The following is an 11,042-nucleotide window of genomic DNA, read 5'->3' as shown; positions in this document are numbered from 1 at the left end:
GGATTGACATCTAGTGGAAAAGAAGATCGGTTATGAATCCGTGCGACACGGGGTTTTCAAATCTGACCACATTGCCCGTCCCCCCCGACATTACCTCCAGGGTATCCCCAGGCGGCAAGTCAAAATACTCCATCTTCCCCGGTAAATTCCGCGCTATCGTGTTGTACATCTGCCGACGTAATCGTCCGAACAACCTCGAGGATATCGTGGAATGTACGATTTCTCGTCCGACGATGAACGAGATCTTTTCGCCCGCTTTCATCCGCAGCCCGCGTTTCTTCGCTCGCTCTAGTGCCGTTTGCACGTTGAAATCTCGTTCGGCGTAGCCTGGTGCAAAAAAACACAAAAATAAAAAAAAAGAGCAGGCTGGGTATGCATTTCAGCAACGCATGTCAAATAGTCATACCATACGAAATCACCAGCCGGTATATCCCACTAACAGCATCCACGGTCCGAAACACCACCTTCTCCTCATCCGCCACAAACGGCGACTGACTCGCCACCGCACTCATACATATCAAATTCACCGGCAGGTTGTTCAACCGCCCCGCACATATCCGCAGCACATTCGGCACATCCTCGTCTCCACTGCTCACAAACACCAGCGTGCCCGGCACCCTCGGCATGCTCTTGACATACACTCTCAGATCGTTCAGCGTGATCAGCTGCTCGCGCAGCCAGGTGCTGATCTCCTGCGTCGTTGCTGTCCACACGAACATGATCGTAAACACCATGAAGGCGAGCAGCAGGGAGACCCAGCCTTCGTTGACGATCTTGCGCAGCGAGGACACGAAGAGGAGGAGGTCGAGCGGGAGGTAGATGCTGCCGAAGAGAAGGATCTTCCATTTGGGGAGGTTCCAGGCGTGGTGCATGACGAGGACGTAGAGGAAGCTGGTGATCGCCATTGAGCCCGCGACGCATATCCCTTTTACGAATTACGCCATGATTAGTTCATAAGATGGACGGAAAACTATTCTTATACGAGACTTACCTGCGGTATACGACAAATGCTGCGATGTATGAAACGCCGACGCCATAATCACGCTCCCCAAGAACAGACAGAAATTGACCGCGGGTATATAAATATCGCTCCCATGCGCGTGTTTCAGATGGCGGGTGATCACATTGGGGAACTTGTTGAGAGATATCTGGAAGGAAACTGGGAGTTAGCACTGTTTTAATGAGTTCTGTTATGTTGCAGCAGCGATGTCAGACTCACCGATTGATCGATCAGATTGAAACAGCCGGAAATAGCGCCCTGTGCGGCTAGGATGGCTAATAAAGATGTTCCAAGCGATGAGTCCACGTAAAAACATCGAAGAATGGGGTCCACGAGGGGAACAACGTACCGGCGATTGTGGCAAGGACCATGACAGGCCAATCTACAACGCTGCGGAGGCGAAAAAGGAGGATAAGCCTCAGACGGGAGAAGGTATGTGTTCTGCGCCACGATACATACTTCGGGATGGATTTGAAGAACGGGTTCTCGGCAGCAGCCGGGTTTCCAATCAAATATGCAGCTTGACTACAAAGCAGAAACTTTTCATCAGTGCGCTGCTCTTCCGGACGGCTTTCGCGGATGCATTGCAATGCTCTTTGAGACATTACCCGAGATAGTTCAGCGTGATGGCCGGGTACACCATCCCCAAGAACGTCCACCGGATCGGCTTGGCCGAGAAATGTCCCAAATCCGCATACATCGCCTCCACGCCCGCCACCGCCAGCACTCTAAAAAATCCACATCTCAGGTAAATGCCTCTCTCCTCCCATTCCAAAAAAAAAAACACCATCCCCAAACTCACGCTTCACCCAATATCGTCGCCACATGGCCCACATCCTTCCTCACCATATACCCAATATAATGCGGGCTCCACGCCGCGAGCACTTTCGGGTACCGCGCGATCTGGTACAGCCCGATCATCGCGATGACGAGGTACCACAGGGCGAAGATGGCGCCGGAGGCCTTTTGAATGCGCGAGGTGCCGAAACGCTGCCACCAGAAGACGATGGCGAGGACGGTGCAGGTGCAGGCTACGACGGCGTCTTGGGAGAAGGTTGCTCTGGGAAGAGGAGAGGGTTAGATGGGATGGAAGCGGGGGAATGGGGGGTTTGGGGGGTGGGTCTTACTTTGAGTAGAGGCGTATGCCCTCGAAGGCGGATAGTACTGTAATAGCCGGGGAAATCATCTATGTGAGAAAAGAAGTAGCACGTCAGTAATGTCTTCCGAAACAGCCAGACTATATCCAATCGAAACAAACTAAAAACAAAACGTACGGTATCTACGACTAGAAAACTAGCCGCTAGCAATCCCAACACATATATCCCGGCGCGAGACCGATGCAACAGTACGCTCGCATCCAGCGATTCCAACGGTATCAGCGACAGCAGCGCCCAGATTCCGCCCTCACCCGTCCTATCAGCTTCGAAATCACACACACTGTCATGTTAGCTCCCAGAGCGTCCCCCAGCATGAAAAAGTCAAACCCCCCACCGCCGCACTACGCACCCCACCTTTCAGTATAAGCCACACATACTTGATGCAGCACACCAACGTGACCAACCACACCAAAATCGATATCGTGCCCAAGATCTCCTCCTCCGGTATCTCCGGGTAATCCCCATCATCCGTCAGCTCCCCGCCATGCGGCGCGAAGATCGCCTTGAGTACATACAACGGCGACACGGAGATCTCGCCATAGACAATCCCCAGCGCGCCCGCGGAGAGCGTAAACAGTTTCCGCCAGCTCATGTTCTGATCGATCCGCGACGGGGCGGGGATGCACAGCGCGGCGCCCAGGGACATCCGGCGGGCCTGCATCTGGGCCTGGCTCTCCTTGCGTTGCTGGGCGCGCGCGGAGGCGGAGGCGGCGAAGGGGTTGTGGAACGGGGCGGTGGCGCTGACTTGGGCGGTGAGTTGCCAGACGGTGGTTTTGGTTTCTTCGGCGGTTTTGAGGATCTGGGAAAGCGCGAGGGGGAGGTGGTCGTGGGTGGATTTGGGTTTGGGGACTCCGGGGGTGGAGGTGGGTTGTGGTGGTGGTGGGTCGGCGAGTTTGCTGGTCGTGCTCTTGCTCCCCGGCATCCCGGAGAGGGTGAACCGGGGTAAGGAGGCACCCTCCGGGACGTCCGGGAGCGCACCTGCACCTTGGCCTTTCCCCGCCGACACCACCGTCACCTCCTCCTCCAGCAACAGCGGTGAGGTCGGCGACAGCGGCGCCGAGCCTTTTATCTTCCCATCCGCCGACGGGCCCGAGAAATAACTCGCCCGTCCAGCCTCGACATCATCCGCGAACACGATTGATTTGCGCGTCCGCGACTTGGACATCCCTTCTTCCCCGTCGTCCGACGACCCCATGTCCACGCTCCCGTTCTCGTGCGCTATGCTTAGCCCGTTCGCTTTCGTCAACGCGCTCTTCCGTAGATTCTGTCCGGTCGTGGCTTCCCGCGACGACGGTTCGGGGACTAATGCGTCCCCGGATGCGACCCCAAACTCGAGGTCATCCTGAGCTTGCCGCGTTGAGGACATCGCTCCGCCGTCTCTTCCGATAACACAGAAACTCCAAACAAAAATTGTATTGCAAGATTTTACCGATATAACAGCGACAGCTCCACCGTAATCTGTAACTAGCTCGATCTTGCGCACAAGAACCTATGTCAAAATTCACAAAACCACACCCGCCAAAAACCCGCCGCGTTACATTCTTTCATACAAGCCCCCCCGGCATCCCCAAATAAACTTTTCTAGAAGAACAACCATGCCCATTCCGCCCCGCGAGATCAAGCCACCTTCAAGGAGGGAGATCCGAACGATCTGGACTTTGGGTTGTCTTTCATCCTATTTTTAGACCCCGCGGTCGAATTTGGTATGGACTGCTTGCTCGCAGGTGGCAAATGGACCCTTTCGGCCGAGGCCGAAAGGGACAAAGAGGGCTAAGCCTGCCGTAAGCATACGGGCTTCAAAAAAAGCTTATATTGGTAAAACGTTATATTGCATCACGCTACTCGAATTTAAGAGGTCTTTCCAAAAAAAATCGTTGGAATAATCGCAGTTTCGCCAGCCTTGTTCGCTTTAGCTGCAACACTTCCTTTCCTTTCACAACCCGCAAAAATCCCCAGTCATTACTATCGTTTCCAGTACCTCTTATGCCACTCCGCCGAGGCAGCGTCTCCTCAGACGTCCGAACCGACGCTCTATCCCCAGACCGACCCTGCAAGCCCCAAAAAGCCGCCACCGCGCTCTCTCACCTCCCCCCCGAATTGCACCTCCACATTGCCGCCCACCTCTCCATCCCCCATCGCCTCGCCTACGCCGCAACATGCACGTTTATCAGATCCGCTGTGCTGAGTGATGCCGAGTGGGGGCGGGTGTGTGGGTTTATTTGGCGGGATTGTGGGGCGAAGGTGGGATGTGCAGGGGGGATAGGAGAGGGATCCGCGTTACGGACATGGCGGGAGGTGTTTCTACAGCGTTGCCGCGAGGACTGGAGGGTGGCAGGTGGGAACCCGGGGATGGGGAATCGGGGGTCGGCGCTGAGGAATGGGGAGGTTGCGCAGGTAAGGGGCAGAATGCTGGGGAATTGCAAAGAAGTTTTCTTGCGTTCCCATGGAGTACATCGGGATACAGAATCTGACAACCCACACAACCCACTTGCTCTTCACCCCAGCTTTACGAGGGCCGTCTTCTAATCGAAAATGACTACTACCTTGGGGTGTCCATTCAAGACCTTTCCACCAATCGGTGGCCGCCCAACTACATCAAGGAGGAGTAAGGGAACGTCGAGCAATGCGTTCACGCACTTCCTCTGCCTGAATGACTAAACGGGTATGAGTTTACAGTGGGACGGTGAATTGTTTACAGGCATATATGGGAGTCCTAGCTCTCGGATGGGAGGTATGCTCATTCCCTACGCCTCGTACTAACTCTCGTAACTCCGATCATTGACGCCACTCGCGCTGTCGCTTTTCCCATAACAGCGCGGTCCACGTCAAGAATACCCCGCTCATCGACCCACACCACATACACCCGCCCGCAGCCCATCCCCGGGTTTCGTCACACTCTACAACCTCGACACACTTCAGCCCTTGACCGTCCTCCGCGCAACCTCCATGTCGGGCGTGACGGCGCTCCGGTTCAACTCTCGCCGGCTGATGGCAGGCGACCAGTCCGGTGCGGTGCGAAGCTGGCGGTTATCGCCCGGCGCTGGTCGGGGGTGGCTGGAACGGACGATATGGCCACCGGTGCAGATACAAAACCGGTCGCAGCATGACGCCGTGGTGGACGTGCAATTCACAGACTCGCACATCCTCTCCCGCACTAAATCGGTCGTGCACGTGTTTTGCGTGCGCACGGGGACGGTGGTCATGTGCTTCCCGGGCCCGATGCTGTCGTCGTCGGTGTGGGATACGATCCCGCTGGCGGCTCATCTCGTTGGGACGCAGGTGGCGATTGCGACGTGGGACTGTGTGCGGGTCGTCGGGTTCGGTGCACAGCGGGGCCGGAACGCTCTGTTCAAAATGTCGTCGCCGATTAAGGATGTGTATGGTGCGGTGTGCGTGGAGATAGTGGACACCGGGGCGGCGGTGGTGTGCGGAGACGGCGACGGGCGGCTGACGTTCTGGGATGTACGGAGCGGGGACTTAGTTGCCGAGCGTCAAGACCTCGATCCCGTGCACGCCATGGATGTTTGGCCGGTGAATGAGGGCGGGTATCTTGTCCATGTCGCGTCTGCGAATCTGAGGCAGCCCGTTTTGACGGTGCAGGTTGCCAGGCGCGAGTAGCGATGATGACCCCGACATGTTTTTATTTGGCCCTGGTGTCGTGTGTGTGATATATGGAGCGATGTGAATCCAATTGGAGTCCACCGGAGCAATATCACGGCCGTTCCTTGCGTTGTTCGAGTTGATACTCGGCCAACAAGCTTTTGGCGATGCTGGGCAGGACCCGCACTACCGCTGCCAACCGATGGCGGTATGTCTATGGGGGACAATACTCACAATCAGATGGCCATCCGAGCGGTGTCTTCATGGGAGCCTGACGATACGCTTACCTTCCCCGGAACTTTGACAACGCATCCCTCGACATGCTGCCCAGGAACGGATTCAAGCACCTCCTTCCGCTCGTTCTCAGGTAATCTCAAGAACTCGGCGCTGGAGACACCCACAATATCCTACAACCAAGAAACGTTCATTCATCAGCCTTGAGAACTTACAAAGCGTTACATTCGAGAAAACCGGGGGGCGCTCACCGCAGCAATCAGATCCGTGACACTCACAGCGCACCGCGCCGTCCCGTCGTCTAGTACAAACTTCAAAGTATACGCCGCGTGCTTCGCTTCAAACCGTGCTTGGCAGAACGCACAGTAGAACTGTTCGTCGCTTGTCCGCGGTTGTTCAATGACCCGGCCGCACGTTTGATCTACGCACAAAAAGTCAAACGTGGGTAAGTGACAGTGGTGCAAAACTCGGATCGACAACGGCTGCTTTGATCCCTTACGCGTAGATATTGTCGGCCCTCCTTCACTGGCTCTACATTCGACCAAGAAAGCGCGGACGTAGAACATCTGCAGGTCCTTATTCAACGCATCCACGATCGGGACGATCCGTCTCATGCTCGGGGACGAGATCATGCCGACCAGCGTGCTTACTGCCAACCCAGTCAACAAGTAAGTCCAAAACAAAATGGTATACTTCCGGCCTCCAGTTTTGAACCTACCATTCCACACTACCGTCCCCAGATCGGAGCTGCCAATTACATCAAAAGTCTTCTCCATCCCGCCGCCGTCGCGCGGTTTCAAGACCCGGGCGGTGGTGGCCAGATTTAAAAACAGCACATAGTCGCCTGTGTGCAGACTGCCTATGTGTTTGCGGGCGATGTCGCCCCAGAGAGTTATGTCGCAGTAGTCTATGGAAAGAGGGGGGGAGGGTTAGGATTGCATAATTTCATTATCAACGGAAAGCGTAAGATAGTGCGAGATACATACCGGTCGAATCTTCCAGACGAACTCCGTACCTATCCTGCTGACCTGGGCCGCGGCGGACTGGATTCTGCGTGAGTATGTAGTATGAGTCCCCCGCATCAGCATTACAGATCTCCATCGCAAGGTGCGTACGTTTCCGAACAACTCGGCCACGCGTCCCATGATAGTTGCATTTACGCATTTCGGTTTGAGATCCCTTATCCGAAGCAGGCTTGGCAACTGTGATTGATCCAATATTCCCTGGAACAATATGAGAGTCAGCCGGTGATATACGGTGATGCACAATGATCGTGCTTGACCTACCTTCTCATCCCGCCCTGGTTCTGCCTGTGTCGCCATGCTGGCGCCAAAATCGGATTCCTACTGCATGGGAAGGGGAAGCATTTAGCGGACGCAAAAATGGGGACGTTGGTAACTGTCGCAGGGCCCATGAGAGCGATTTGAGCCGCACCTTCGTGTGAGACCCAGCAATACGAAAGATTACCGTCTGGGATCCGTACTCAAGAGTCGGACGCTCTCCATCCTGCGTGCTCCCTCCGTACGTCACATATGGGCGCCATATCCCCAGCCAGTCGCCCTTTGATCAGATTTCTGGCGGTTAGTCCAACAGCAGAGCAAAGCGGCTAATGCAGAACCATCGTCGAACAGTACCTTCCTGAACAAAGACGCCAAGCCGATCTGCTGGTCCCACAGAACCAACGGAACGTCCTCGGTCGTAGTATCGGTGACGAGTACCTCCATTCGCTTCAGCCGTCCGTTACTGTTCGCAGCTCGGACGGGCTCGATCTTTGTCACCTTCACCAAGAACGCCGCCGGTTCATTCGCATCTTCGATCTGGGACGCAGTCGCCTGGTTCAACGCGGCGCCGAATGTCTTGCTCACAAAGGTGCGGTCTGCGTCTCCATCTAGGATGAACAGCATGTACTCCGTCGGCAACATCTGCGTCGCACCATTAGGAGCCGTGACGGATCGGGTGCCGGTTAACCGGACTGTTCTCTACACGACAGTGGGCTTCGATATCAGCGTACGCCAAGGCTCCAAGACACCCACATCATGAGCTGTGTCAATTCCTCACCTTTGTGAAAAAGCTCTCCCCATCAGCATCCTCCAAAAAACAGTACTTTTGATGCAAGTACATATTCACCTCCGAGAACCTGCCGTGCCCCCCTCCCGCCTCCGCGCCTACGAACGAAAGCACAAACGTTCTCGTGCCCGGCAACACCTTCACCCCACCTACAACCAACTCAAACAGCGCTTCCGTCGACACCGCCTGCCCATCCCTGAGTGCTTCCACGCCTTTGAATTTCTTGGATAGGCCGCCGCGCTGAGCGTCGCCGCGGATGTCGTCCCACGCGACTTCGAGCTCGGAATTGATGATGGCGGGGGTCACTCCTGAGGGGTATTCGGCGAGCAGGGAGAGGAGACGGTGGGCTGCCCAGCTCCAGGAGGCGGTGTGTCCGGGATGGGTGGAGGCGTCGTCGCGGCGTTTTTGGGAGTGGGTTGTGAGGCGGGTGCAGAGACGATCTAAAGTGGTTTGAAAGTCCATTTCAGCGACGTGGGGCGTGACAGCGCTTCTCTGAGTGTTGGTTGTGCCGGAAGCTGAGAAGAAGCACCCGTCGTGGGCGGGTTGAGGTGCGTTTCCAAGAGCAACGAGTGTGTGGCGACGAGGGTGAGAAAAGAAAGCGAGCGTGGGAAAAAGGGGAGTCCCGAAGGCGGAGCTGCACGCGTTTCTCGGACGGACCTTCTGAACTGACAGCTCCCGTCATTCGCTCCATCATCTCTTCCCTGTTTCTGCATGGCTCGAACTAATACTAACTGCCTCCCTCGCTTCCACTTCCGGCAAACGCTCTGAAGATGGCTACTGTACCGCACTTCGACGCCAGCCAGATCGAGGCGTCTAGCAAGGCTTACTTGGGTGCGTCAGGTCGTTGTCTCTTATCTTCTCAAGTCGGCCCTGTTACTCACGCACATTGCGCCCAACCAGATAAGCACAAGATCGAAATTTACTTGCAGGTACATTGTCGTTGCAATGCTTTATATCGATCTGCTCTCCCCAATTACCACCGCTGATGTTCTACCCGGCCGAACCCGCAGGATGCGCTAAGCCGCCTATTAGACGACCGCCCGGAAAAGCCCGCCAAATTTCTATCCGAGTAGTAGGTGTGCAGCCCGGCATCCCATCTTGTCTCGCCTCGTCTCTCCCCGTCAATACTTGCACCTCCCGCTCAATCTATCGAATCAATATGCAGCTTCTCAAGCGTCCACCGCGGCATCAACACCCTCCTCCGTGAATACGAATATGTCCGCGTAACGAAACAAAACCGGAGCGCCTTCATAGATCGAGTAGCCGACGTCATTCCCAACCGGAGTTGTACGTTCCTTCCCACCCCCCTCCCTCACCTCCACATCATTCACACCTATCCACACATCCATCCAGCAACCCACACAGCCCCCGAATACCACCACCTAATCGAGCTCCTCTGCCCCGACTTTCCCCTCTCGATCATCCACCGCGCCACCGAGATCGCAGCCCATATTGACTACAAGAAGGCGTATCGTCCGCATGAGCTGCTGCGGTATAAGATCCCCGCGGGCAGGTTTTTGGGCGCTTTTAGGGCGTATTTTACGTATATTGGTATGCGATGCTGTCCTTGTTTGACATCAGTGAGATGTTGGATATTTTGGGCTGACAAAACGTTGATGGGTGATTGACAGATTTCTTTGAGCACGCCCACATTGCGATTAGGAAAGCAGCGCTGAAGTCGAGCGGCGCATCCGCACATGCGGATGAAAGCGTGGACGAGGTGGTGTGCAAGACGTATTCAAGTCGGGAGGTCGTTGCTCTTGGGGTTGGCATTGTGGATGCTGTGAGGAGTCTGTTGGATGGGGAGGACGTGGAGTACGTTTGGCAGTGTGTTACCAGTCCCTTCACACGATCATCCTGGATATTGACCATCGTCTCCGTATAGGTTCGACATTCCGCCCACCTTACGCGTAGAATGCGCTCTAACGACGTTCAAGGAGCAGTTGCAGCAGCTGAGGGATGTTACGGTCGGGGATGCGTTTATGCTGTTTCTGGTGACGTTCGCGCAGGCTCCGGAGGAAAGGACGGTCGTTGCGGACAGAGGCGTTTGAGATTCCGGGCCTGTAAACTCTGTATATTCCATTGGCCCAATATAGACAGTTTTGGTATCGGTCGGCCATGACTGCTAGGGTGCAGTCTCCGTACTGCTTTTGTTGTGTTTTCCCACTTTCGCCCACACCTCCATGACCCACAGTGGGGGCTGATAGTGCAGCATTGGTATACTCATATACAGAATACGCCCCAGGTTGCAGAGAGACTCGCTTCAGATGTCGGCTATGAATTCTGCACGCCCTGCATCCCCCAAATCAAACATAACGACTGAACCCTCCCCTCTGTCCCACATCACTCAGGCTGCGCAAAAGGGTTGGCAATCTCCTCCGTGCCGTCTTCCGGCGAGATGACTATTATCGCCGTCCCGCGACATACCACGAGACCGAGCGACCGTTTTTGGTCTGTTACGCGGTAGTTGTCTTCCGGATCTGTCGGGAGGTATCGCATCGGTTGGAAGTAGTTCAGGCGCTGTCATAGGGATAGTAGCATTACCTCGTACTAGCTCCTCAGTGTCGTCTAAGACCAGGTTCAGCAATGGGTCATACCCCTTCAACGTCCCAATCACTAATCAAACAAAGCCATCAGCATTCTTTCCTTCTCTTCGCCTGCCTTGACCCCCAACTCCGAAACTCATGCCCATCCAAACCGACCTTCTCGTCCACCCGTATACTTGACATGGATCTTCTTATCCATATACTTCCCCAGATCCAGAATGTTCTCCTTCTTCTGTGGCCCGCCGCCGCCACCGTGTCCGCCCCGCCCCCCGCCGGAACCGCCCCCCCGGGCGCCGCGGCCTCGTGAGTTTCCTCTGCCCTGAGTGTGGGAGGGGAATCAGTGGGTGATCGGGAAGGGAGGAGGATCTTTGGTGAGTTGGGCTTACCCTATCCGACATGTTGAAAGTAAGTGTTCTCCGAATTGGCTTTACAATTGGT

The 11,042-nt window shown here is 55.4% G+C and overlaps 5 protein-coding genes across 5 annotated transcripts; 2 read left to right on the top strand and 3 right to left on the bottom strand.

Annotated features, from left to right (window-relative positions):
- Window positions 1-10: 10 nt before the first annotated feature.
- On the bottom strand, window positions 11-3,868 carry EV422DRAFT_579639 (potassium transporter-domain-containing protein; the record flags this gene model as incomplete). The annotated part of the gene is made up of 11 exons (XM_053073323.1): window positions 2,512-3,868; window positions 2,275-2,420; window positions 2,128-2,186; window positions 1,803-2,060; window positions 1,609-1,728; window positions 1,460-1,525; window positions 1,350-1,390; window positions 1,220-1,275; window positions 992-1,148; window positions 407-925; window positions 11-327 (listed from the first exon to the last, which is right to left on the bottom strand). The coding sequence occupies exons 1-11, from the start codon at window positions 3,521-3,523 to the stop codon at window positions 11-13; spliced, it is 2,751 nt and encodes a 916-aa protein (XP_052924147.1). The 5' UTR covers window positions 3,524-3,868.
- A 272-nt stretch (window positions 3,869-4,140) lies between these two features.
- Window positions 4,141-5,775, top strand: EV422DRAFT_569117 (uncharacterized protein; the record flags this gene model as incomplete). The annotated part of the gene is made up of 4 exons (XM_053072730.1): window positions 4,141-4,551; window positions 4,662-4,762; window positions 4,834-4,888; window positions 4,972-5,775. 4 exons carry the CDS (start codon window positions 4,141-4,143, stop codon window positions 5,773-5,775), a joined length of 1,371 nt encoding a protein of 456 aa, XP_052924146.1.
- Window positions 5,776-5,869: 94 nt separating this feature from the next.
- On the bottom strand, window positions 5,870-8,520 carry EV422DRAFT_569116 (uncharacterized protein; the record flags this gene model as incomplete). The annotated part of the gene is made up of 11 exons (XM_053072729.1): window positions 5,870-5,971; window positions 6,045-6,164; window positions 6,243-6,412; window positions 6,491-6,640; window positions 6,710-6,898; window positions 6,978-7,041; window positions 7,107-7,214; window positions 7,278-7,334; window positions 7,426-7,551; window positions 7,626-7,970; window positions 8,050-8,520. The coding sequence occupies 11 exons, from the start codon at window positions 8,518-8,520 to the stop codon at window positions 5,870-5,872; spliced, it is 1,902 nt and encodes a 633-aa protein (XP_052924145.1).
- A 308-nt stretch (window positions 8,521-8,828) lies between these two features.
- On the top strand, window positions 8,829-10,109 carry EV422DRAFT_569115 (uncharacterized protein; the record flags this gene model as incomplete). The annotated part of the gene is made up of 7 exons (XM_053072728.1): window positions 8,829-8,889; window positions 8,959-8,987; window positions 9,069-9,130; window positions 9,224-9,345; window positions 9,412-9,609; window positions 9,690-9,873; window positions 9,944-10,109. The coding sequence occupies 7 exons, from the start codon at window positions 8,829-8,831 to the stop codon at window positions 10,107-10,109; spliced, it is 822 nt and encodes a 273-aa protein (XP_052924144.1).
- Window positions 10,110-10,401: 292 nt separating this feature from the next.
- Window positions 10,402-11,002, bottom strand: EV422DRAFT_569114 (U6 snRNA-associated Sm-like protein LSm7-like protein; the record flags this gene model as incomplete). The annotated part of the gene is made up of 4 exons (XM_053072727.1): window positions 10,402-10,538; window positions 10,603-10,674; window positions 10,761-10,923; window positions 10,991-11,002. 4 exons carry the CDS (start codon window positions 11,000-11,002, stop codon window positions 10,402-10,404), a joined length of 384 nt encoding a protein of 127 aa, XP_052924143.1.
- Between the last annotated feature and the right edge of the window lie 40 nt (window positions 11,003-11,042).

The sequence above is a fragment of the Fimicolochytrium jonesii genome, assembly GCF_025526975.1.
Source record: "Fimicolochytrium jonesii strain JEL569 chromosome Unknown EV422scaffold_18, whole genome shotgun sequence".
NCBI lineage: Eukaryota > Fungi > Chytridiomycota > Chytridiomycetes > Spizellomycetales > Powellomycetaceae > Fimicolochytrium > Fimicolochytrium jonesii.
This window is presented reverse-complemented; position numbering and strand designations above follow the sequence as displayed.